Raw genomic sequence first — 22,691 nt, 5'->3', positions numbered from 1 at the left:
CTCCCCTTTTGTGTGAGTATAAGACAGTATAAGACAGAAGAAACCACAGAACCTGGTGGACCATGGGCACAATGCCTCCAAGCCACAGGGGCTTCCTTTAATCAGAGAGACAATTGAAACAAGTGTTCTTTTTTTTTCTTTTTTTTTTTTAAAATACAGCCATTGAAAAGACGACACATTAAGAAACATGTAAACACTGCAGCTGCTTAATTACAAGTTGCACTGCTTGGTTTAGTACCTATGCACTCCCAGGTATGGGGACCTTTAAAGGAGGGGGCGGTCCCTCCTCTCACTTCCACAGTCGCATAGAGAAGTAGAGAATGGGGGCAGAGTGAGAGAAAACAGAAGACCTGGCTTGTGCACAGCTCCTGAGAGAATAAAAGCAAATTCTATCTTCTAGTTCTCCCAGAAAAAAAAGTTTAAGATGTTAGGAAAGTTGGAAAATGAATTTGGGTTATCAGTTGGGAGGCAGAGGAACTTTCTAGTTAGAATACCAGCTGTTATGGGAGGCACACCAGAGCCTAATCTCATGATCTGGAAAAGACAAGGAGCACACAATCTGCCTCCCCCATATCCTTAAACTCCAAACTTGATAATCCAGGGGCAGCTGAATGGGTGATTCTCTTCCCATGAGATTGTCCGTCGCACCTGAACTTGGGGTCCAGCATGTGGGGGAGCCACCTTACCTTCTGTGGTTCTGCTGTCCCCAGTCAACCTCTAGTGTCATCCCAGTGTCTTCTCCCCCCAGTCTCAGTCCTGACCCATGAGCCCTGCCCAGTCAGAGGCCCACGACTACACTGATTTCTGAGGAAAAGAGGAGTCCCCATTTTCCACACTAAAAGATGACAAAGGAACAAAACCCCCTGCTTTCCAAACTATAGAGAACTCAGACCCACAGATATTGGACTTATTGGCCAATGGGGTCTGCCTGAAGGGAAGGAAGGCCAATAGGTCATTTCCAGATGAGGCAGAAAAGGATGTCAACACCTTTACTCCAATAGGCCCGAGCACAGTGCAACAGAGGGAAGGTCCCCTTTCCTTTCATGTAACAAGAATACCCGCAAGAGTTTCTGTATGTTTTTAAACAAAAACATCAATGGTCCTAAAGTCTGGTCAGCCAACTGGTGAAGGTGAAGACATAATTTGGCAAGCAGAATTATTCTGAAGTTGTGTAGCAGAGTCTTCTGCTGAGGCTCTCCTCTCCCTCCTGAAACTCAGAGAATGAAGGGGCATGGGTGACAGTAAGAACAAAACTTAGAAGCCCTACTTCCCACAAATTAAATGAAGGGAGAGCAAGGAGTGATGAGGATCCATTCTTAGGGAAGCAAAGAGATCAAGGCCTTCCCGGGATCTCTTAAAGGAAACACATGCCCTTATTTGGGCTTGCTGTGGCACACAGCAGTATCCTAGAGCCACCCAGCCCTCAGGGCTGGAGAGTGCAGTCATGGGGTGCAGGCAGACTGCAACCACACATAGTCACCATACTTCTGGCTTGGCCTCTTATATCCAACACTGCTGCCATCCATGCGTGACACTAACCCCAGGTGTCTCTGTGCCCAGAATTTCTCACAGGTGAGGGGACAACAGCCAAAGGCCCTTCCACAAGCTTCTGTTCCAGGACATTACTGACAAGAGTCCGTAGAAGATGGAGAAGGGAGGTGCTTGGGTCCCAGCAGTGAGAGAAAGGCCAGAAAGGAGGTGGCTTGTGGAAACGTCAAAGCACCACATCCAAGACTCCCAAAGAGGTAGCTTCCTGATCTTGAGTCTCCCTGCTGCCATTTAGGATGGGGAAGGACCAGCTTCTTTGGCCACTACCTCAGAAACAGCAGAGGGGAGAATAAGATAGGACTACCCCCTGGCCCCGCTGGCAGTTCAGAATCCCAGGGACATGCTCAGATCCTGTATCAGGAAGCTCAGAGACCCAGGATCCAAGGATGCCTGCTCTTTGCTCCCCTGCAAGATGTGAGGCAGCCCCCCATGGAAGGCCTCAACAAAAGGCTCTTTTCCCCAGAGAGACCAGCTACCAGAATGCTACCTCTCCCTGTTCTCACATCAGCCGCAGAATCTCAAGGAGACTGCCTCCCAACCCACGCCCCTTAGGTTCTTCAGAAAAAAAGAATTTAAGTCAAAACATGATTTGTTTTCAGGTTGCAAGTAACGGGTCAGTTGAACATCACACCGTCCTCCCCTCCCCCAGCCGCTGGTGTTTGGTAGACGGGTGCTGGGTGGAAGCCCAGCAGCTTCTTGGCCCTGGGGGCCTACTGCCTGCTGTTGTTGTCAGACAGCTGGCTGGGGGTCCGCACCTCACCCAGGGAGGTTGTGCCTTCGAAGCGCTGTGAGGCAATGGCTGCCTGATGGGACATGCTCTTCCGTACAATGTCACCCTTCCGCCACAACACCACTTCCTGCAGAATTGGGAGAAGGAGGTGACATGATATCTTGAGAGGGAGGCATGAGGGTGGGGTTCCCAGAGGCTCTAACTTTCTCCCAGGAATCTTAGCAAAACCTCCTCTGCTCCTCTCTCACCAAAGATAGCCACTGTCCACACCACCCAGGGCTCCTTCTGGTGTGGGCAGGAAGGGCAGAGTGGTCACTGGCCTTGGGCCTGCAAAAGCGAATTTGAGGTGTCAAGTAGGGACCCTCATTCTTGTCATGGGATTCCCTCTCAGTGAACCAACAAGTGGCACAGAGACTAATAAACTCTCTCCCCTATACCACTCCACTTAATCCGTCAGAAATGGAACCTGATCTTCACAGGGATGATGCCCTTCCTGTGCTGGCTCTAGGGCAGCCAGGGGTCTCAGGGAGGTACCTGGGCCTCACCTGCTGTTTGAAGTAGCGTCGTTCCTCCTCGTCTATCAGCACCAGGTTGAGGTAATAGCGCACGGAAAACTTCTTGTTGATGTCCCGCATGGTGGGGGTGAGCTCGTAGCCCGCCAGGAAGAGCCGGATCGGGATGGACTCTCCTGGAAGGGCCAGGCAGAAGTCAGAGCAAAGGGCAAAGTGACCCACCCTACCTTACACCAAGTCACTCTCTGCCCACAGCAAGGGAGGCGCCACCTGAGCGTGTCATGGCACACTCAAGGGAATACTTCTAGCCTTTGGGAAGTTGCACTCTGTGGCTCAGTGATCTTCTGAAGCAAAAACGTGACTCTGCAATTCGATTCCAGGTCCTGTTGCATCTTCTCTCACTGTTCCAACATAGAGACCAGTGAGTATGAACAGCACAGGATACTACTGCTAAGCATCTTTCGATTATATGTAATGTGTCTAGTTGTTGTGTTTTAACAGGCCAATTGCCAAGCCCCAGCTAACTCATCATGTCAGTCAGCAATTTCAATGCCACCTTCCTCCAACCTAAATGGTGTATGCCCCGCAAAACACATCCCACTCTAAGATGGATAAACAGGGTGGTATAGTGATCTGAAAAAGAGAAAATCCTCATTCTGGTCCCAGTTCTCCATTAACCAGTTGTATGACTTCTGTGTAAGTCCATTGCTTTCTCTGGACCCTAATTTTCTCATGTGGAAAATTGTGGAATCAGACTACATGATATTTTAGGTCCCTTCCAGCTCTAACACTGTGCCTTTCCTAATTTAAGAGAAATGAAATTAGGACAGTAATTCTACTGAGAAAGGCCAAACTTATAATGTAGCCTAAGCTAAATATAAATGCACTTTTAATTATCTACTGTTTTGTCTTATTTCTCAGGGGAAATGACAAGTGGGTTTACTTGTACAGCTGGTGAAAAAAATGGAACATGCAGAGAGTCAGGAGAGTTCAGTCCTATCCCCCCGCAAGGACCTAGAATGATGATGCCCAAGAATCGGCTGTCATTGTCCCCTCCTTCCACATGGAAGACATGTAGGAATAAACTGAATAAAACCTTGGCATCACCAAGCACTTCTAAATGAAAAAATATATTCTTCATCATCAATGGCTGCAGGGCCAGAAAAACATAAATGATTGCTACTCCCAAATAATCACAGACTCCCCAAATAACAAAGCTTGCAACTCCATTCACTCCAGATGTAATGTCAGCTCTGGGGTGGGTGGGGCGGAGGCGCACTGTTTCTGTCCCGTTCCTGGTGTGGTCTGTGGCACCTGGTAGTGCTGGATGGAGTATGTGCACTTGGTGAATGAATTCAGAGAATGAGTCATTTCATAAGAGCTAGAACTAAGGAACAAAAATGATTATTCTGCATTAATATCTTGCTCCCTAGTAGCAAAGAATGTCAGTAGGTAAAATGTGCAAACTATCTGCTAAACCAGTACTTTTCAAGCTTTTGTTGTTGTTGTTGTTGTTTTTAAGACGTGTAACTCTTAAGATGAAATCTCCAGTACAAGCTCAATGTGTAAACGAGGCCAAGGTGGAGCTCTTCTGGGTGAAGGTAGAGAAGGATCTTGGAGTTCCATATACCCAGCCCTTCTTTTCCTCTTTATTGGGATCCACAATAAACAATTAGAGATGAGAAATTATAGGTGAATAGGCAATCTTACTTTAGCAGTATAACCACCCCAGGCCCCTCCATAATTCCATGCTGGGCCTGGGAAAACAGGGGAGGTGGCTGTGGGCTTGGGGGCCAGGATGCTCACCTCTCACGGGCGCCCCATCCATGATCTCATACTTGGCTATCGTGTCGTTTTCATGGTACACATTGGGGCCTGTGCCCGTCGTTTCCCGCTTGATGATATCTATCTCCATGTGCTTGATTTTGATTCTCACCAACAGGAAGTAGATCTTCCCTACAATGACATCTTTCAAGTGGTATCTGGGGAAGAGAAAGCACAGAAAACAAGATGTGTGTACAGCAACTGACCTGTGCACATTTCCAGGCCTTCTGGGTTTCAGGACAGGGGCGCCGCCATGCAGGCTGGCTAAAGATGGGGAGTCATGGTGCACACTCACTCATATTTTCACCACAACTGCCACTGCAGAATGATTTCCCACTATGCTCTTTACTTGAATCACAGTAGTCCCTATCCCTTCCATTCTTCCGTATGTAAGCACAGGACATCTTTCCTGCATGTTATATGCTCATCTGATCTATCTCTCCAGTGCTTTAATTCTGTTTATGCCTTGTGTATTTGTGTATGTGTTGTCTCAGATGTCCTGATGTATGGGAGTCCAGCCCCACAAATACAGGAACCAGGTCTTGCTCTCTGTCTCTGAACTCCACAAGACGTCTTTTGGGAAGTGGGCCTTGGTGGCCTGCAGCAAGCAGCTTCGTCTGCTGTGGATGTGACAGGCCAGGGCATGCATACTGCTCCATGGGCACCTTCTCTCTGGGCCCTGTTGACATGGTGTGTGCTCTGTGAGCTGTTGTGAATTCGGCCATGCTGCACGATGCTTTCTGACCTTTCAAGCTTTTGAGTCATTCTGTAGTACCAGTGGTCTGTGTGTGCACATGCAGGCAGAGGGGAAAATCTTCAAACCTGAAGCTCAGAATCATGGACGTAAGTATTGGCAGGGACTTTAGAATTCAACCTCCTTATATTACAGGTGAAGAAAAGAAAGTTCAAAGAAGATAGAACCCCTATCTTGAACCCCTGGTTCAAACCTGCACCAGATTTGAGTAGGGGACAGACACAGGGTGTAAGCCCAGGTGCCTAATTTCTAGGCTTGTCTTCTCCCCTCTATTGCATTCTGCCTTTCTGCTTACAGTCTAACTGGGAAGACTGCAGACACTCTCAGTAGATAACCTAAGAACACTTACAAAAGCAGCACGTAGGCCACTCCCAGCATTTTAGAAGGAATGCTGAGAGATCATAGATTCTAGGGGTTTTCAAATTTTGAAAAACTAAACATTTTTCTTCTAAATCTTTCTTAATGTTTATTTTTGAGAGAGAGAGAGATAGAACACGAGAGGGGGAGGGGAAAAGAAAGAGGGAGACACAGAATCCGAAGCAAGCTCCAGGCTCTGAGCTGTCAGCACAGAGCCCAACATGGGGCTCGAACCCATGAATCTTGAGATCCTGACCTGAACTGAAGCTGGACTCTCAACTGAGCTACCCAGGTGCCCCTGGAAATTCCTTTATTCTCAATGAAATCCTACATGGAAGCACTAAAATGTGAAAAACATAAAAGTATCACTCCTTTGGAGGGCATAGAACCCTGGTTCCTGGCTCTTCTTTCACTTCATCCTTTCTGTATGTGTTTGAAACCCATTATCCTGATCCAGGACTCCAGTTTTCAGGTGAGAAACCTGAGGCATAAAAGTGTTACCTGCTAATCTTACCCCAAGGGCAATCCTTAATGGCAGAATGGGATTAGGCTCTCCATTAGACTCCTTTTGCACAGCACAGCCTGCTGAGAGGGCAGGACAGGTCTGAACACCCAGTTCTTGATGTTATGAAATAGACTCCCTGAAGTGCCTTTCACATACCATGCTTGGTCCTGAACATATTGCTGACTGACAGCTATTTTGAGCTCCACAAGGTAGCACTGCCTGCCAACTACCCCTTTTACCAGGTGGCTAGAGCACTGGTGGGCATGCACTTTTGGTGGCTCCTTTCCAGAAGGCCCAAAGAGCCCTGAGACTGTGAGGAGAAAGTGGAAGAAGGCTGTTTCCTTACGTGTCCTTGCCTGGGGCAGATCAACACCCCCTCCCAGCTCGCCTCACCCCATTCCATAGGTGGGACCAGCCAAGCAGGGCCCGTTCTGGGTCACAAGTGGTTCCAGGGCAGGGGAAAAAAATATGCCTTTCCCTCACCCCTGTTCTAGGAACTATGTATGTTGCTAGTTTTTTAAAAAGCCCTGTTCCTCTCCCTTCACAGGAGAGCCAATTGGCTCAACAACACCCCCCTGCCTCCCCCCGACAACCCTGTTGCTCTTGAAAACAGTGGGTCTGATGTGAGGGTCTCCCTAGTGAGAACCCTAGTTAGAGACTCTAATTTCTTTTTTTAGCTCTCTGTGAATAGAATACACTTTTACTTTGCATGTTTGATTTTCAAACGTTTTCAGGAATGTATATACTGAAAAGAAAGATGTCTGTGGTACATTTTTGAAGTGTCAGTAAGTTTTGTGATTTACAAGCACTTAAATAGTTTCACGTTCAGACAGCAAACACAGTTTAAAATAGACATGGCTTCCCAACTTGCCAGCTAAAATTTAAAGACATTTATAAAGAGGTGTTCTTTGCTACAATTCATTTAAGCTCAGGAGGAAGCAACAAACTGTGGCCAGTGTTTGGTTTCTTCACATTGATCTGTAAAGACATATTGTAGATCAGACACAAATGATAACAGGAATGGTATTCTGAGATGCTTCGTGGTCATCAGTAGAAGGCAAGAGCTGTACCAAAACAACTTCAAAGTTTGTCTAGCTTGACTCTGAAAGACAATGCGGGGTATTTGACTTAAATGTACCTTTTTAACTGCAAACAGTTTAGTTTAAGTAGAATGAAGTTTGATTTCCTACTCTATCTACCTTTCACCAGCCTGGCACATATATTCATGGTACCATGTCAGTGAACACGTCACTTCAAGCCAGCCAAGGCCAGGACTCCACCAACTTGCGTTCTCATTAAGTACTATCTTATTAACCTCCCTCAATAGTTCACAACCATGAGGCCCCAGATACTTACTTGGACTTATTATACTCAAACTCAATGTGCAGGCAGTCCTCAATCCCAACCTCCATCTTGATGGAAGAGTTCAGCTCTGGATATGTGCTGAGTGTATGAACTACAATGTCCATCTCTTTGACAACATCATTGAGACGGCGGCTGATGGTGGCTCGAAGGAAATACCTATAGGAGATAGACGTATTGTGAACACTTCTGGTTTCTAGATGCTGCCTTGATTTACTCACCAAACAGGGCCACTGGAGAAAAGCCCTTACGGTGGTTCACCTTTGGGGCTTTGTATTCCTTTGAGAATTTACCTCAGTGGACCGTTATCCCGGAAAAACAAACAAACAAACAAAACAAACAAAAATGAACATATGCACTTATAACATGAAATTTTGTAATTATAGCTCCAGGGAGTTCAAAGATCTTCCCTCAAATCCCTTTTCAAGCCCATCCTCTGAGCTGAGAACACTGCCCTAAATAAAAATGGTTTCTGTTTTATATGCCTATAGCAAGTTATCCTATGCCTTTCATGCTCCTTACCACTGCCTACCATGTATATTTGTGTACGGGTTTTACTTCTTCAACTAACTCCTGGCTCTTCAGGCACAGGGATTTGTCTTACACTCTTCTATTTGCATGCCTGTTTACTTAACAATATTCAATCAATAAGCATTTTTCAAGTCCCTCGAGTTAAACGGGAGAAATAGGGAATGGAGAAAGTAAGTCAGCTCTTCATTCAGCAAACGTTTATTGTTTGGCACAGGATGAATAAGATATAGTCTCATGGGAAGCTCACGGTCCACTGGGGAGGGTGGGTCAACAAACAGAAAAATTAGAACACAGAGCAAGTGCTAAATCAGATAGAGGAATCAAGTGCTAGAGAGAGAGAAAAGGGCACTCAGGCAGAGCAGACCTTACAAGTAAAGCAGCAGAGGTGGGAGAGGTCCTGAACAAAGATAGTCTCTGGCTGAACTGTGGATCCTTGGGAAGGTGTTGCTGCAGTAGGAGACAAGTAGGGAAGAACAGAGACATGGCCCCTGAAGGGCTTAGTAAGCCAAGCCTGACCTCTCCAGTCAGCCACCCTAGTGCAGCCGATCCCCAGCATCCGTGTCCCCTGGACTTACTTTGTGCTAATACCCAGTGAATGAACACCCTTTTAATATCTTCTTCTAAAATAAACTTAGATAATCTGCATCACCTGTCAACTGTTCCTGGAGAAAACTGCTAACCAGATCGACTGCACATTTAGGCTACTCTCCTCTGTGTGGCCCTGACTGATGCTTGGCAACCCTTTTATTCATCTCAGTAACTTCTGCCACATTCCCCAAGACTTATTTGTCCCTAACCCTTTTCTAATTGTTCAGGCTTTCAAGCCTCCTCTCCCCTTCTCTGTGGGATTCACAGCTTTTACTCTACTGAGAAGAGGAAGGCCTTCCAAGTCAAGATTTCTAATTCTCTCCCTTCTCTGCTTTGTGCTGTGTCTAACTTAGGGCTTAAATGTGCATCTGTATCTTTGCCCATCCTTTCCTCCTTCCAACGGCACCTTGGTCTCTCAAGACCTTTCTCCTCCTCCATCAGGCAGAATGACTTTCACTCTGGGTGCACATTATAATCACCCTGGGGGGGGGGTGGAGCAGCTTCCAAAATCCTGATGCCAGGCAGAGCTGACATGTAACTGCTCCACAGAGGGACATAGGCATCAACATTTTTTAAAACCACCCAGGTGATTCTAATACAGGAGCCTTGGTGGAGAACCACTGTCTGGTATTTTGACTCTTCAAGTTTTCCAATTTTCTCAACATATTGAATCTCTCTCTAATAAAGTCCTCCTTCTTTGAGTTTATACAAAGTCCCAAACTCATCAATTCCCCAACATTCCAGGTCTTACACTCTTGACCGTTCTTCTGGAACAGCTGTCACTGAGGGGTCCTGTTCTAACTACTGCAGCTTCTTTCCAGTCACTACTACTCACCCCTGGCTTCTGTCTCCACCACCAGAAACTGTCCTCCTGAAGGTAACACATGGTCCCCTAGTTTCTAAATCCAGCGGTCTTTTCTTTTAGCTTGTTTCTACACTGGAATGTATAATACTTCCTCCTCTTCCTTGAAATGCTCTTCCCATAGTTCCACAAGAGGGCTTTACCCTGCTTCTCTCCCCACCCCACCCTCTTATCCCCCCACCAAATGCCCCAATAGATCCTGCCTGGGCTCTTCTCCCTCAGCTCTCCTTCTTGAAAAATGTACCAGCTTTTACCCCTGAGCAGAGGACTCCCAACAGTGCATTTCTCTGTCCTGAGTGCCAGGCTTGAATTTCCAACTGTCTAGTGAACTTTCACACATTCTGCCAGTGCTGCAGGCTTTAAAATTGGATGAATCATTTAAAATATAAGTCATCTCTTCTTCCTGATAGCCATATGTTTGCATCTCCACTCACTGGTCAATTCTATTGATATCTATTAAATTCCTCATTTTCTGCCTGGTCCCGTTGTGTCTACTAAGGTAAGATGCTTAGGAAGAACCTCATACTAGCCTTCTAACAATTTTGTCTCTGCACCATTCATCAAATAGTGTGGGTTGACTTTAAACTAATTGTCCAAAAGAACCACTCCCTCAACCAAATATAAAGAAAGAGGAGTCCAGAATGATCTTTTCATGTTTTCCCTCTGCCTGATAAGATAAAAGCCCTTAATCTGGAACTGAAATTTATAAACTTCCCTTAACTAATTTTCTCTTCTTGACTTCCTCTCTTTCTCAACATGAATCCTGAAGTCTTCATCTAATTGGACAGCAACACTTTTTTCTCTTTTATTCATTTTGTGTGTGCGTGTGTGTGGTAAAATACAGAAGGGATTTAGAGTATGCCACTCCAAAATATGTCACTCTGGTACAGGATTATATACAGCAATAAGAAGCAGACACAAGAAAAACTCTCTGCCCTCCCCACTCTCTAGCAGGAAGAGCAGAACATTCTTAATCATCAGAGACAACTGTTATCAGCCCAGAGACTGCACTAGAGAAATCTACATAACAAATCTTACTAAACAAACTCTTACTTTCCATTTGTTTCCCCCATATATTTACCTTCCCAGAATTTGTTGCCCCTAAAAGCTCAAAGTCCCTTTCCTTTGTTTCGTCATTTCTCTGTGAAATTATTATTCTGTTAAGATGCTCATGTAAGCTCCGAGTTCTAACCACCCCGTTGCATGACCAATCGCTGTGTGTATGCACAATGCACATGTGAATCAACTGGTCTGCTTCTCTCTTGCTAGCCTGTCTTCTGTCAGTCTGATTTGCAGAACCTCAGCCAGTCGACCTAAGATCGAAAAAGGGAAAAAACCCTTTTCCTCCCCTACAATATATACAACAAAATTTAACATTTTAATCATACTTCAGTGGCATTAAGCACATTCACATTGTTGTGAAATCATACAGTATTTGTCTTTTTATGCTGGCTGATTTCACTTAGCATAAGGTTTTCAAGGTTCATCCATGTTGTAGCATATGACAGGATTTTCTTCCTTTTTTAGAGCTGAATAATATTCCACTGTATGTGTATCCATTTATCTGCTAATGGAACTTACGTTGGTCCACCTGGCTATTGTGAACAATCTGCTATGAGTGTGGGTGTACACTGATGTTTGAGCCCTTGCTTTCACTTCTTTTGGGTGTGTACCCATGAATGGAATTCCTGGATCATATGGTAATCCTATTTTTCATATTCTGAAGTATCACCACTCTTTTCAACATCTTTATTTCTGACTTAAAAACATTTAAGAGCAATCCACTGAAAATACTAAATTAAATAACAGTAAGTCCCACAGGCAAGTTTAGGTGACAACTAGACAGGCTACTGTTGTAGCCTTTTCTGAATGCAATTAGGAAACACTGTCTTTAGTTTGGGTAACGTCAGTGTTTAGACCTCTCTGCAAAGATTGAAAAAGAAGAGCCTACAATCACTCTTCTGACGGAAGAGGGGAGACCAGGGAGACAGAAGGAGAGGAAAGGTCTTGCTGTAGCACCATCCGAAAACCAGGCCTTGAGGTGATAAAGATGAGCTGATCTTAAGGTGGCATCAAACCTGGAGCCAGGTGTCCAGAGTGATGGAGGAAGTTGGCTTTATCCCAGTAACTTCACATAATCTCAAGTTACATCCAAGAGTCTAGAGCTGCTCTGGACTTTTTAATTTTTTAAAAAATTTTTTTAATGTTTATTTTTGAGAGAGAGAGAGAGAGAGAGAGAGAGAGAGCAGGAGAGGGGCAGAGAGAAAGGGAGACACAGAATCTGAAACAGGCTCCAAGCTCTGAGCTGTCAGCACAGAGCCCCAATGTGGGGCTCAAACCCACGGACCATGAGATCGTGACCTGAGCTGAAGTTAGACACTTAACCAACTGAGCCACCCAGGCGCCCCCTGGATTTTTTTTTTTTTTTTAACCCAAGAGGCCCCTGGAATCAGTCCCTATCCTCAGAAACCAGAAGAATAAAAACAGTCCCATGTACTTAAATTGTGTTTATTAAATTTTTTGAAAATCTGTGTTATGTTTTATTCTCCTGTCACCCCAAAAGGTGGAGGACAGACCCAGAACTAGAATCCAAATCTATTACCTACTTTTCAAGCAAGAGCTCAGGATCCCACTGCTGCTGTGTGGCAGAGATGGACCGAGGATTTGCAGGTCCTGATGTGCAGCCCATGGTGTGCTGGGATATAGCTCATCCCAGTGTATGAAAGCTGACTATTCAGTTTTCAGGAATTTTATAAACTGGTTGTTAAATATAGCAATTTTTAAACATTATCTAAACTTGGGGTGCCTGGGTGGCTCAGTCGATTGGGCGTCTGACTCGGCTCAGGTCATGATCTTGTGGTCTGTGAGTTTGAGCCCCATATTGGGCTCTGTGCTGACAGCTCAGAGCCTGGAGCCTGCTTCGGATTCTGTGACTCCCTCTCTCTTTGCCCTTCCCTCCCTCCCTCCCTCCCTCCCTCTCTCTCCCACTCCCTCTCTCTCTCTCTAAAATAAACATAAATTAAAAAAAACCTAAATTACCTAAACTTAAATGGATTCTATTAAAAACAAAGATAATACATACTCAAAACTCATTGCTTCTTAATAATCTTGCTACAGTTTACCGATTTTGTCTGCTCTTAGGAGAATTAAAATCTAGTGTCTGACAGTAATGCTATGTAAAGGTGATTACCGTACATCTCTGCCCAACTCTGTAATCAGGCACCTCAGGTTGGGAGCTTGAAATTGGCCATGGGTAGGAATATTTACATGACAGAAACTGACAAATGCTATAAACTAGGGCTTCTCCTCCCAGAGAGTCCATTGTTAAACATTTACCAGCATGCCACTGCTCTCAGTTCTCTTCCTTCTCAATACCTATATAAAAAGACTCAAATGTAGATAGCTTCAGGGGTGAGGTGGGGAAACAGCAGGGACAAGGTGGGGAAACAGCAGACACAACTTAACAACTTACCGGAGCTTCACATTCTGGCCTGTGTATGACTCATAGGGCTTCTCCACGTGGGTGAATTCAAAGTCGAAGGCCTGTGATTGGCTAATTTCTCCGGGCCGGGCCAAATCCTTCACCAGGGACACAAACTCATGGTGGTTCCCACGGTCATAGTAGAGCTCTGGAGAGAGAGCGTCAGCCTCTACAACCGGACCCCAAGCTACACAGGGCTTAACAAGGGGGATCCCAGGCTGCAGGACCCCCGCTTCTGAGAGACCTCTCTCCAAAACAAACTTCCCCCAGCCTTGTTTTTGACTCCTTTTCTTTCCCTAATCCCGCTCTTGCACTGCATTCTCTATATACTGATCTCCTTCCCTCCCCACTTTCCAAACACTCGGTTTTATATAGAGAAATTCTGTGGCACAGTAAAAACCCAATATAACTCTGCTCTAGCACATCAGGCTGGTACTTTAAGAGATATATCGGGGGAACCGGTAACAAAAACACCACACTGTTTTAAAAACATTTCTAAAACTGTTTCTAACTTTTGAAAGCATATTCATAGTTATTTAATCCTATCTTCCTTATAATAATCTTCTGAAGTATCTAGGACAGGCCTTGTCACCCATTTAACAGAGAAGGAAACTGAGACATAGCATGGTTAAATGATTGGCTTAGAATCTGAGTTGGCTGCAAAGCTGAGATTAGAGATCTCCTGCTAGAATGAATCTGTTTTTATGACCTGGTACAATGGGAGTAATAACATAACCACTTCGTAAGGTTCTATTAAGAATTAGAGGAAGTAATGCAGGTAAAGGACTCAGAATAGTACCCAATAGATAGTAAATACTCAAAACATATTAGCTGCTGGCTGCTACTATCCCTCAAGGGAATCCATGTGGCCAATTTGACGCAGAAGTTTTAATGTTATTCCCTCCATCTAAATCAGGGGTTCCTCTACTTCAGGGAGTGCCAAAATCACTTGGAGAGTTTGTTAAAACCAGATTGCTCAGCCTCACTTGTAGTGTCTGGGGTGAGGCCCAAGAATATGCATTTCTAACAAGCCCTCAGGGGATGCTAGTACTGCTGGTCCAGGGACCACACTTTGAGAAGCAGCACTGCTCTAAATTCTTCCTCCTCTAGAAATAGTTCTGGCATTCGAGTCTTAATTATAAGTTCATGTTATCAATTTATTCTATATTATTTTGTACCTATTTGTACTTTGCTATTTGAGGATACTCTATATGCATGGTCTTTAGAGATAAGGCCTATATCCCCAGGTTCCTGGCACCTCCTCAGTACCTGGCTGTGCAGAGGGGACACTTAATACTGACTATGAGTATATATGGCCACATTACAGTCAAGGTACCACATCTCAAGCATTTCTGGGCTCCGGTCCTATGTGAGGCTGCAAACTGTGATAGGGTAAACCAACTGGGAACATGGAGCAGGTGGAGTACACTAACTCCTTCTGCTACTGGCTGCTTGGGGATAAAGAAACAGGTCCATGGAGAGGAGTGTCTGGGACAACCGCCTACCAAACCAGCTCCCATATCTCCAGAGCACAGCAGGTAATCTCTCTCAGGGATAACCAGAGCATCAGGGCAGTGGGGCAGAGATGCATTTGCTCAGGTCAGCCTCAGACAGCACAAGATGTAAGCCCTGATCAGGACTGAAACTTTGGGCCCAAGAAATGCAGTGTCCAGCCCTGCCCCAGGGGAGAACCATGCCCAGAAAGAGAAAATGGTTTCAAGCAGTGCTTTCAGTCTGAGTGCAAAATCAACCCCTTGCTGCCTGAGGAGCTGGTTCTGACAAACCTATTCCATGAGAAGCCTTTCCCCCTCTCCCCCCCCCCCCCCCCGCCAGACAAGGAAGCATTCTAAAGCAAAGTGGGCTCTGTCGTTAAGATTTATGCAACTCAGGAAGGTGGCAGCAGCATGGTTAATCCCAAACTAGTGCCACTTCTGCATTAATTTACATTGTATTCTGTGATTACAGCTTGCTGCTGATTTCCTATGTAGTTACACTTTGATCCACTTTATATTACAAACAATCCATTCTCTCTTCCAAACACTAAATGGAATCAGTAGCAAGTAGCATTCTGGGTGGTGAGTAATACTCCACAAAGTCACTAAATGGGAGATGACACTTACAAACAATAAGGGAAAGGACAGGGAAAGGTGAGCAATCCATTGCTAGTTTTAAAATCCAAGAAATGTGCCGCGCTCCCCCCCCCCCCACCAATAAATGCAAGGAAGTGCAGTGAGTAGGTGGGAAGAGCCTCGGTGACAAGGGCACCTTCACTTACTCTCCTGGATCTGCTGCTATACAAGTCCTTGTTGATGGTCCTGGAGCCTATGTGGGAACTGACCCCTTAACTGGGGGACCTGGTGTCTTAGCTCCCAAGCACTGGACTCTGCCCATAGTTTCAGGGTTAGGGCAAGGCAGAGCCCTAGTATCCATGATCTTTAAATGACAAATCCCAGAGTCAAGAAAAGGATGGAAAGAGAAGGATGGAAAAATATACAACTGTGATCACAGAGCCCAAAGGCAACATGAGAAACAGAACAGAGAAGGACCTGAGAGCGTTCAGAGAACATGCAGACTGCCAGCATCTGGGGATCCTAGCAACATTCTGCCTGACCCAGCAAGGGCACCTGGCTGTGGCCACCTTTGGTAAGAGAGGTCCTTCCCTGCATAGTGTAACATTCTCCTTAGTGCTTTTCTCCCTGGACACATGTTAATACTAGCTCCTACATTAATTGTCATGGAACAGTGGCCAGTGTGTAGTCTGAGTGGGGCTGGACTGGGCTTTTTAATTTATAATTTATAAGCCATTTGCAATGCTTTTGCAAACATTGTGGTGCAAAGGGGCAGAAATAGCAGCCATACTTCACTATTTGCCAGAAAGTCTGGTTTTCTCTCACATAAATTAGAACAGAAATCCCAATGCTGTTTTAGCAAGAGGTTTAAGCTGTCAAGAGACTATAAATGGCCTGTATCTATTTCAAAGATGCAGTGACAATTCATCTCTAGTTCTCTCCAAACTCCAAAGCCCTCAGCAACAAGCCACCTCAAGCTAGAAGTAGGAACTGGCCATGTTTTTTGTTGTGGTAACTTCCCTGTCTTGATTGTCTTTCTCAGTCCAATAGGAGGAAGTAACTTTTGTAGTTGGGATGTTTTCATGATGAAACTTGCCACCAACGGATAAGGAGTGAATTTGCCACTTTGGAAGGAAATTGAGCCAGCTTTGCATCACAGGGTCACCATTAGAGACGACCTGAGACCTGCTACAGGGCTGGAACCACATCTGGTCCAAGCTTCACGCAGGTCTTAGAAGAAAGTTAAGTCAGCAAGGGCAAAAAGACTTCCAAAGAGCCTTGTCTTCATCCTGATTTTCCCAGCCACTGTTTGCGGACTGGCAATCCAGTCAAGATTCACGCTGGCCACATCCACCCAGATCTCCCAGACACTGGAGCGGTAACAGCCCTGGGCTCCCCATCCCCAGCAAGATACAGCTCTCCAGGGCTCTCTAAGCCCTGCAACAACTCACTACTAGGCTAGAATCAATCCATTTAATCTCAATTGCCTTTTAGTTAGCTTTTCATGGGTTAATGAATTAAAATACAGAAAGCCTCTGGAGTTTTTAGAAGTATACACTTGACTAGCACTGATGGGTTCAGATCCATCTAGTGGCATTAATTTTAAAAACTTTTTTAAAAATCCAAATATTGTTTATTTGGCTTTGGAAGACAGGAGTAATCATGTCTGTTCTCCCTTGTAATTTTGACCTTCTAATTACCTTTGGTTTATTTAACCCCATTAGTCTCCAAGGTGGTCCAGCTCTGCCTTATGTCCTGCGTTAGAGTCCCCCCAAATGAGTGCAGCGGAAAAATGGTCTCTCTTAACAATTAAAAAACTTCCCTCTATGCTCCTTATATACCACACTGCATTCTTCTAAAAATGTAGGGCACCTGTTGGGAGGAGCACTGGGTGTTGTATGGAAACCAATTTGACAATAAATTTCACATTAAAATAAATAAATAAATAAATAAATAAATAAATAAATATTTCATAATATTAAAAAAAAAATGTAGGCCATTAGCTGTCACAGTGACACGGGAGATGCCCTCACCACACATTTGTTGGTTTTGTTACAACAGACCAAGCCATTGGAAAAAGTATACTAGGTGCAGGAAGAAACCCAATATGTCTCAAAAACTTACTGAAAGTAACAGAAAACATATACAACACAGGTGAATAAATAAGACCTTCTTATACTCTCAGGGGGCACCATTCAAAGTGCAACATCCAAGCAGTTGGTGTAGGACTGAGTGGATCACAACTCATATTTTCTTATACTCAGGGAGAAACCTGCCTCAACTTGGAATAAGAAAATTTGATCAAAGAAACATGCAAAAGCAAGCAAACTGACACCCGCTTTAATGTTTCTGTACCTAGTTCCCTCAGTGAAGATGCTGTGCATGGGTGACTGTCAGTGGGTAAGTCATCTTAGTTCTCAGTGGCCTGGAGTAAGGGCCACACCTAGCTCACCAATGCCTCAGCCACCAGCACCAGCAGGAAACCCTGTCTCCTAACAGTAAGCAGCAAAGCAAATCTGCACTCTCCCTTTCCTTCATTCAAGTAACTCTGGTTTATCTAGGAGGAGTTGGAAGAAAAAATCTGGAACACAGCCTTTGATTCCTAGATCTGACCATGTACCATTAGCAATTATTTATTGAGCACCTACTTTGTGCTAGCCACTGAGACTAGAGATTAGCTACCGCACTGGTTTTCAGTGAGGAAGGCCTGTAGAAGAACAGTGGAAGAAAGGCTTAAGTCATCTGGATATCATGTTTGCTGGGGGCTTTCAGAATGAGTATGAGTCTGGGAAGAAGGTCATACCTTGCAGAAAGATTTTCACAAAGGGAAGATGCCAAGATTCTAAAAGAAACATATTTTAAGGAAGTTACAAGGGTGAGGATGAAAGGTAAGGGAGAGATGAGGCTGGACAGAAAGGCAGGGCCACTCAGGAAGGAGCTGGGTACACTTTTGCCCTTCAACCAATAGAAAGTTGATGAGCAGAATTTTAAGGAGGGGACTGACAATGTCAGAACTGCCTTTTAGAAAGTTCATTCTTACTGAACTGAAAGACAAGAATGAACTGAAAGATGAGGGAGGGAAAGGCAGGAAGGCCAGTTAGGAGGGGGCTGTCAAAAGAGTTACAAAAGGCAGTAGCATTGGCATGGAGAGGAACCACAGAATAGGGACATATCAGAGAGTTGTTGGAGAGCCAGCTGGGCATGTGGGAGGAGTTAGTCTAAGATGGCTTCCAGATTTTTGAGGCTGAATGGACACAGGTGACATAGGCCACAGTGGAGCAAACAGGACAAGAAGCAGGGCTGAGGCTGGAGCACAGAGAGAAAGGGGTTTTGTTTTGGATGTGTTTCAGAGGGACCTATGGGGTATCCAGGTGGAGGTGCCTAGCAGGCAGTTGGAAACACAGGCATGGAACTCAGTAGAGTTCAGGTCAGGACAAAGAAAGAGGTTGGGAATCATCAGAATATAAGAGTGCGGATGAGACTGCGAGAGCAAGTTATAGAGAAGGGACAAGAAACAAAAGTTACCCTCTTCCTTTTGGAGGTAGGACCTCCAAAATCAAGACTGAGATAGCAGCTTTTCTAAGTAGGGTCTGGGCAACTATGAGGAATGGGGTCCAAAGAGGTCCAATGCAACAGAAGGCCAAATAGCTGTCTCAGCAAAGACTCTGTGTAGAGTCCCTCTCATAGGTTTTTACTTGCACTAACACACCTTTCAGAAAACAGTGGAAGGCAATGGTGGGGAGACAAACAAGCAGACCAAAGGGGAGGCAAACCTGGTCCAAACATTTCTTATGGATGGTCTGCACAGAAATCAGGGTGACTGCAAGGTAACATGTGTTAAAGGTCTAGTGCCTGGAAACTTCTTGATGAGTCAAGAGAAAATGACAATGATCATCTTAACTCCCTTTTACTGCGTACCTATGATGTGTGCCAAGACGTGCACATCACGTATATTATCTCTGGTCTTCACAAGACCCTAGCAAAGACTGTGCTATTATAAACTGAGCCCTATCTAATTCAAGTCACCTTGTCTGCTTGACCCTTAATCATGTACCAGTCTGTCCTTCAAATGAATACACAGGTGGGACAAATATATATTCATCAGGAGGAAAAAGAAATTAATCATAAAGATAAAAAGATTATGTAAAGCACTTGATTTTCAAGCTGTGGAACTGTTCCCTGTAAGAAAGGAAGGAGAGAAGGAAAAAAGAAAGAAACAAACCCAAGAGACTATGGTTTACAAGAATGCTTTTGAACTAAAATGGAAATCAACAAGGAAGGTGAACAGAGCACAATGATATCAACTTTCTTACTCCAGTACAGTAAAATCTATACTGTATGTCACTCATAGAGCCAGACCAAGGAACTCCACCAAAGCTCCACCCAGTTCATTCATAGTCAAAGATGCAATGAAGGAGAAAACCACGGGACCACAACCTCAGCAAAGTTACTCACTAGCCTCGCTCTGGTGCCCTGAGGTCAGTAGACTGTCAACAAAAATAGATCATACTCTTCATGAAGAAGAATCCCTTGACAGCTCAACATTATTCTCACAAGCTGACTGTTATTGCTACCTTACAGGTGAAAAAGCTGAGGCCCAGAGAGGGACACAGCTTCCTCAAAGTCACAGGGTTAACACTGCCCACAGTGCTCAGAGGCTTGGGAAGAGTTACCAAGGAAAGATAAAAGGTTGGTAGAAAACCTGGCAGGGCTGCTGTCCTGGGATTCAAGGAGTTAGACAAGACACCAGGCAGGGCAGGCCCAGCAAGCAGCTTCTGCAACTTCCTTTCACTTGAACTAGAGGGAGGCCTTGTCCCCATTCCCCAAGAACAGCTCATGTCACACTGCTGGGTGGGGGACATTCTGATCACCTTTCACGTATTGATGAGGTATCATCACCTGTAGTGATGGTATAAGACACAGAGTGTGACTGTTTACACTTATATTACAGAGCCAAAGAATCCATGCAGTAGCTTTAAAACTACTTGAAAATACAGATGCTCAGTAGGCAAGGACTTCTCAACTATCTCATACAATATGCTTAGCATAAAATGTTTTGGATTCACCCCATATACCTAGTGGTCCTTTACTAGATGTGCTTTTACTCTCCACAGGATATAAGGCAATATCTCAAGACATCTTTGTGGGTGCCTTTTAGGGGTGTTTCTGGTATCTGGTGGGTTGAGGCCAGGGTAAATATCCTGCTAAATGTCATGTGACAACAAAGAATTATCAGGCCCAAAATGTCAACAGTACTACTGTTGAAACACTATCCAAGCTAGAGGCAGGAAAACAGAGGGTATAAAATTCACTCTCAAGCCCCCTTCAGCTACATAAAAGGCCACTCATATTCTGGATTTAAAATAACAAAAAAGTTTCCTATGTAAAGAGCCAGTATTTGACCTGATTTCATTTTCTTAAGTACCAGAGGCAAATACTTCAGCCAGAGCACTATCCACATAGACTCTTTTTCCCAGGATTCCTCCTACTTGTGCCAGTGTTTCCTGCCTCTGTAAAACAGAGAGAACAGATTCTTTGTTGAACTCTCAGGATGTGAGAGAAAGTATTTGACGAGCTTTCTCAGGAAGTCCTTAAGAACAGGGTTATACATGCAGAGTGTGTTATAGGGTATGAATCCTTTGACAGAAGCTTTTTTCAGCCCACAGGAGTATTTACTGTGAATCTACTCCTGACCTAATGACACAGACCATGCATTTCAGAAGTACCTGAGAGTTTTTAAAAACACAAGACTTCAAATAGTCTTAGCATTAGAGACAACCCCACCTTCACTGGCAGCTTCAAAATCTTCTATATTGTTACCACCTTTTAAAGTCTAGTTTTAATTATTAATAATCATGTTTGAAGATTGTTAGAGCATCGAGAAATTATGATCTTTTTTTTTTTTTTTTTTGAAGGAGAGAGAGAAACAGAGAACGAGTGGGGAAGGGGCAGAGAGAGAGGGAGACAGAATTGAAGCGGGCTCCAGTCTCTGAGCTGTTAGCAACCAGAGTCTGATGCTGGGCTTAAACTCGTGAACCGTGAGATCATGACCTGAGCCAATGTTGGTCACTTAACCGACTGAGCCACCCAGGCGCCCCGATCATTTAATTTTGGACTTAGAAGGATCATTTCTTTGTAAGAAGAAAATTCGTCAACTGAAAACTAGCATTCTAATAAATCTTAGAAACACTAGCTAAGTAGACAGAAAGACTGAAGACTGCAGAGCTGTTTTCTCAAAACACCTTTCCTTAGCTTTGAGATAACTTTTTTCTATCTCTAACAGAGGGGATCAGAGCTAAGGTGAGACAGGAGAAGGGTGGGGAGCCCTCTCCATCACCACATCTAAAAGGAAAAGTGGGTGGATGGCAGTGAACTTAGGCACAGAGGACCAACTTAACTTGGATCTGACAGCTGTGGATGTCCAGACAATGGTAAAAGCAGTACTGGATCAAGGTCTCCCCCTAACAAACCCACCTGCAGGCTATGGCAGGAGAGCGTCTCACTCGGAAATCCTGGAGGCAGGAAGCAAAGCTGAGCGGCAGTTTGAAGGAACAACTAGAGTATCTCAGGGCAAGGTACCCACAACAATGAGGCTCTCGGCGGGGAGGCTCCCTGTCTTCCTCAGCCACCCCCACCGCCCTCGCGGTGCGCTGTCACTTTTGGCAGGAAAGCCGGCAACGCAGGGGCTGTCGCCGGCGGGCGGGCCTCAGACTGCAGTGGACAAGAGACTCCCACAGGCCTCATCGGAACTGGGCCCCGAACCACCCCGCTCCCCCCGCCTCCAAGTCGGCGCTCTGGGCCGGCGTACGCGGCCGGGAGGAAGGCCCGGGTGCCCACTCACCGATCTGCCCGATGAACTCGATCTTGATGCCCTGGTGCTCCAGCCGCTTGTTGGGGTTCTTGAGTGCGAGGCTCACCTTCCCGGAGACCGTCTCTCCGTCGTAGAAGAGGAAATATTTCTCCTTCTTCCCATCCTCTGTCTTGTGCTCGGCCCGCTTCCTACTCTCCGCATCATTCAGCAAGATTTCCACCTCCACGCTCTGCCCGAAGCCGAAGAAGCTCATCTCACCGCCGGGCGGGGCCGGGCCGGCCTCGGTAAGACCGCTCCTCTTTGCGGATCAAGGGCCCTAAGCAAAGGCCGGAGGGCTGGACGCGGGACCCAGCTCCGCTGCCAGACGGCGGGCGACTGCACTACTCCCGACTCCACGGGGAGGGGGGAGGGCCGGCTGCAGCGCCCGGGTACCAGTGCACCGCTGCTCGCCAGTGTCCAGTGAGCCCGAGCCGCCGGCGGCAGTGAGGGGCGAGGGCGGTCAATGCAATTGGAGGGGGGCAGTGTAGATCCCTGGCGTGCGTGGCCACAGCCGCCCACCGGGTGGGGAGCGGCGCTGAGCAGCACAGATAGCCAGCCCTGGCCTCTGGAGGTGCAACGCACCGAGGTGCTTCGGTAGCTTCGGGCGGAGGTGCAGAGGGGGGCGCAGTCTCCAGCCCGGACGCGCTGAAGACACAGCGCGCATGCGCTCGCCTCCGCCTCTGTAGCTTTCACCACCCGGCTGCCGGAAGGTGTGCTC

The 22,691-nt window shown here is 45.7% G+C and overlaps 1 protein-coding gene across 1 annotated transcript; it reads right to left on the bottom strand.

Moving 5' to 3' along the window:
- Positions 1–53: 53 nt before the first annotated feature.
- On the bottom strand, positions 54–22,648 carry VPS26B (VPS26, retromer complex component B). The gene is made up of 6 exons (XM_030330877.2): positions 21,965–22,648; positions 13,046–13,202; positions 7,587–7,751; positions 4,597–4,772; positions 2,824–2,966; positions 54–2,405 (listed from the first exon to the last, which is right to left on the bottom strand). Exons 1-6 carry the CDS (start codon positions 22,185–22,187, stop codon positions 2,259–2,261), a joined length of 1,011 nt encoding a protein of 336 aa, XP_030186737.1. The 5' UTR covers positions 22,188–22,648; the 3' UTR covers positions 54–2,258.
- Positions 22,649–22,691: the final 43 nt, after the last annotated feature.

Source organism: Lynx canadensis, chromosome D1, assembly GCF_007474595.2.
Source record: "Lynx canadensis isolate LIC74 chromosome D1, mLynCan4.pri.v2, whole genome shotgun sequence".
NCBI classification, from domain to species: domain Eukaryota; kingdom Metazoa; phylum Chordata; class Mammalia; order Carnivora; family Felidae; genus Lynx; species Lynx canadensis.
Note: the sequence above shows the minus strand (reverse complement) of the source record. Positions and strands in the feature narration are given on the sequence as shown.

Bases quoted from the DNA above. Each gene is read 5' to 3' on its own strand.
- VPS26B (XM_030330877.2), bottom strand. From the start codon at position 22,187: ATGAGCTTCTTCGGCTTCGGGCAGAGCGTGGAGGTGGAAATCTTGCTG. The intron at 7,752-13,045 runs GTAAGTTGTTAA...TATCTCCTATAG, and splicing joins GGCCAGAATGTGAAGCTCCG to GTATTTCCTTCGAGCCACCA. The intron at 2,967-4,596 runs GTGAGCATCCTG...TGGCCCTTCCAG, and splicing joins GGATGGGGCGCCCGTGAGAG to GAGAGTCCATCCCGATCCGG.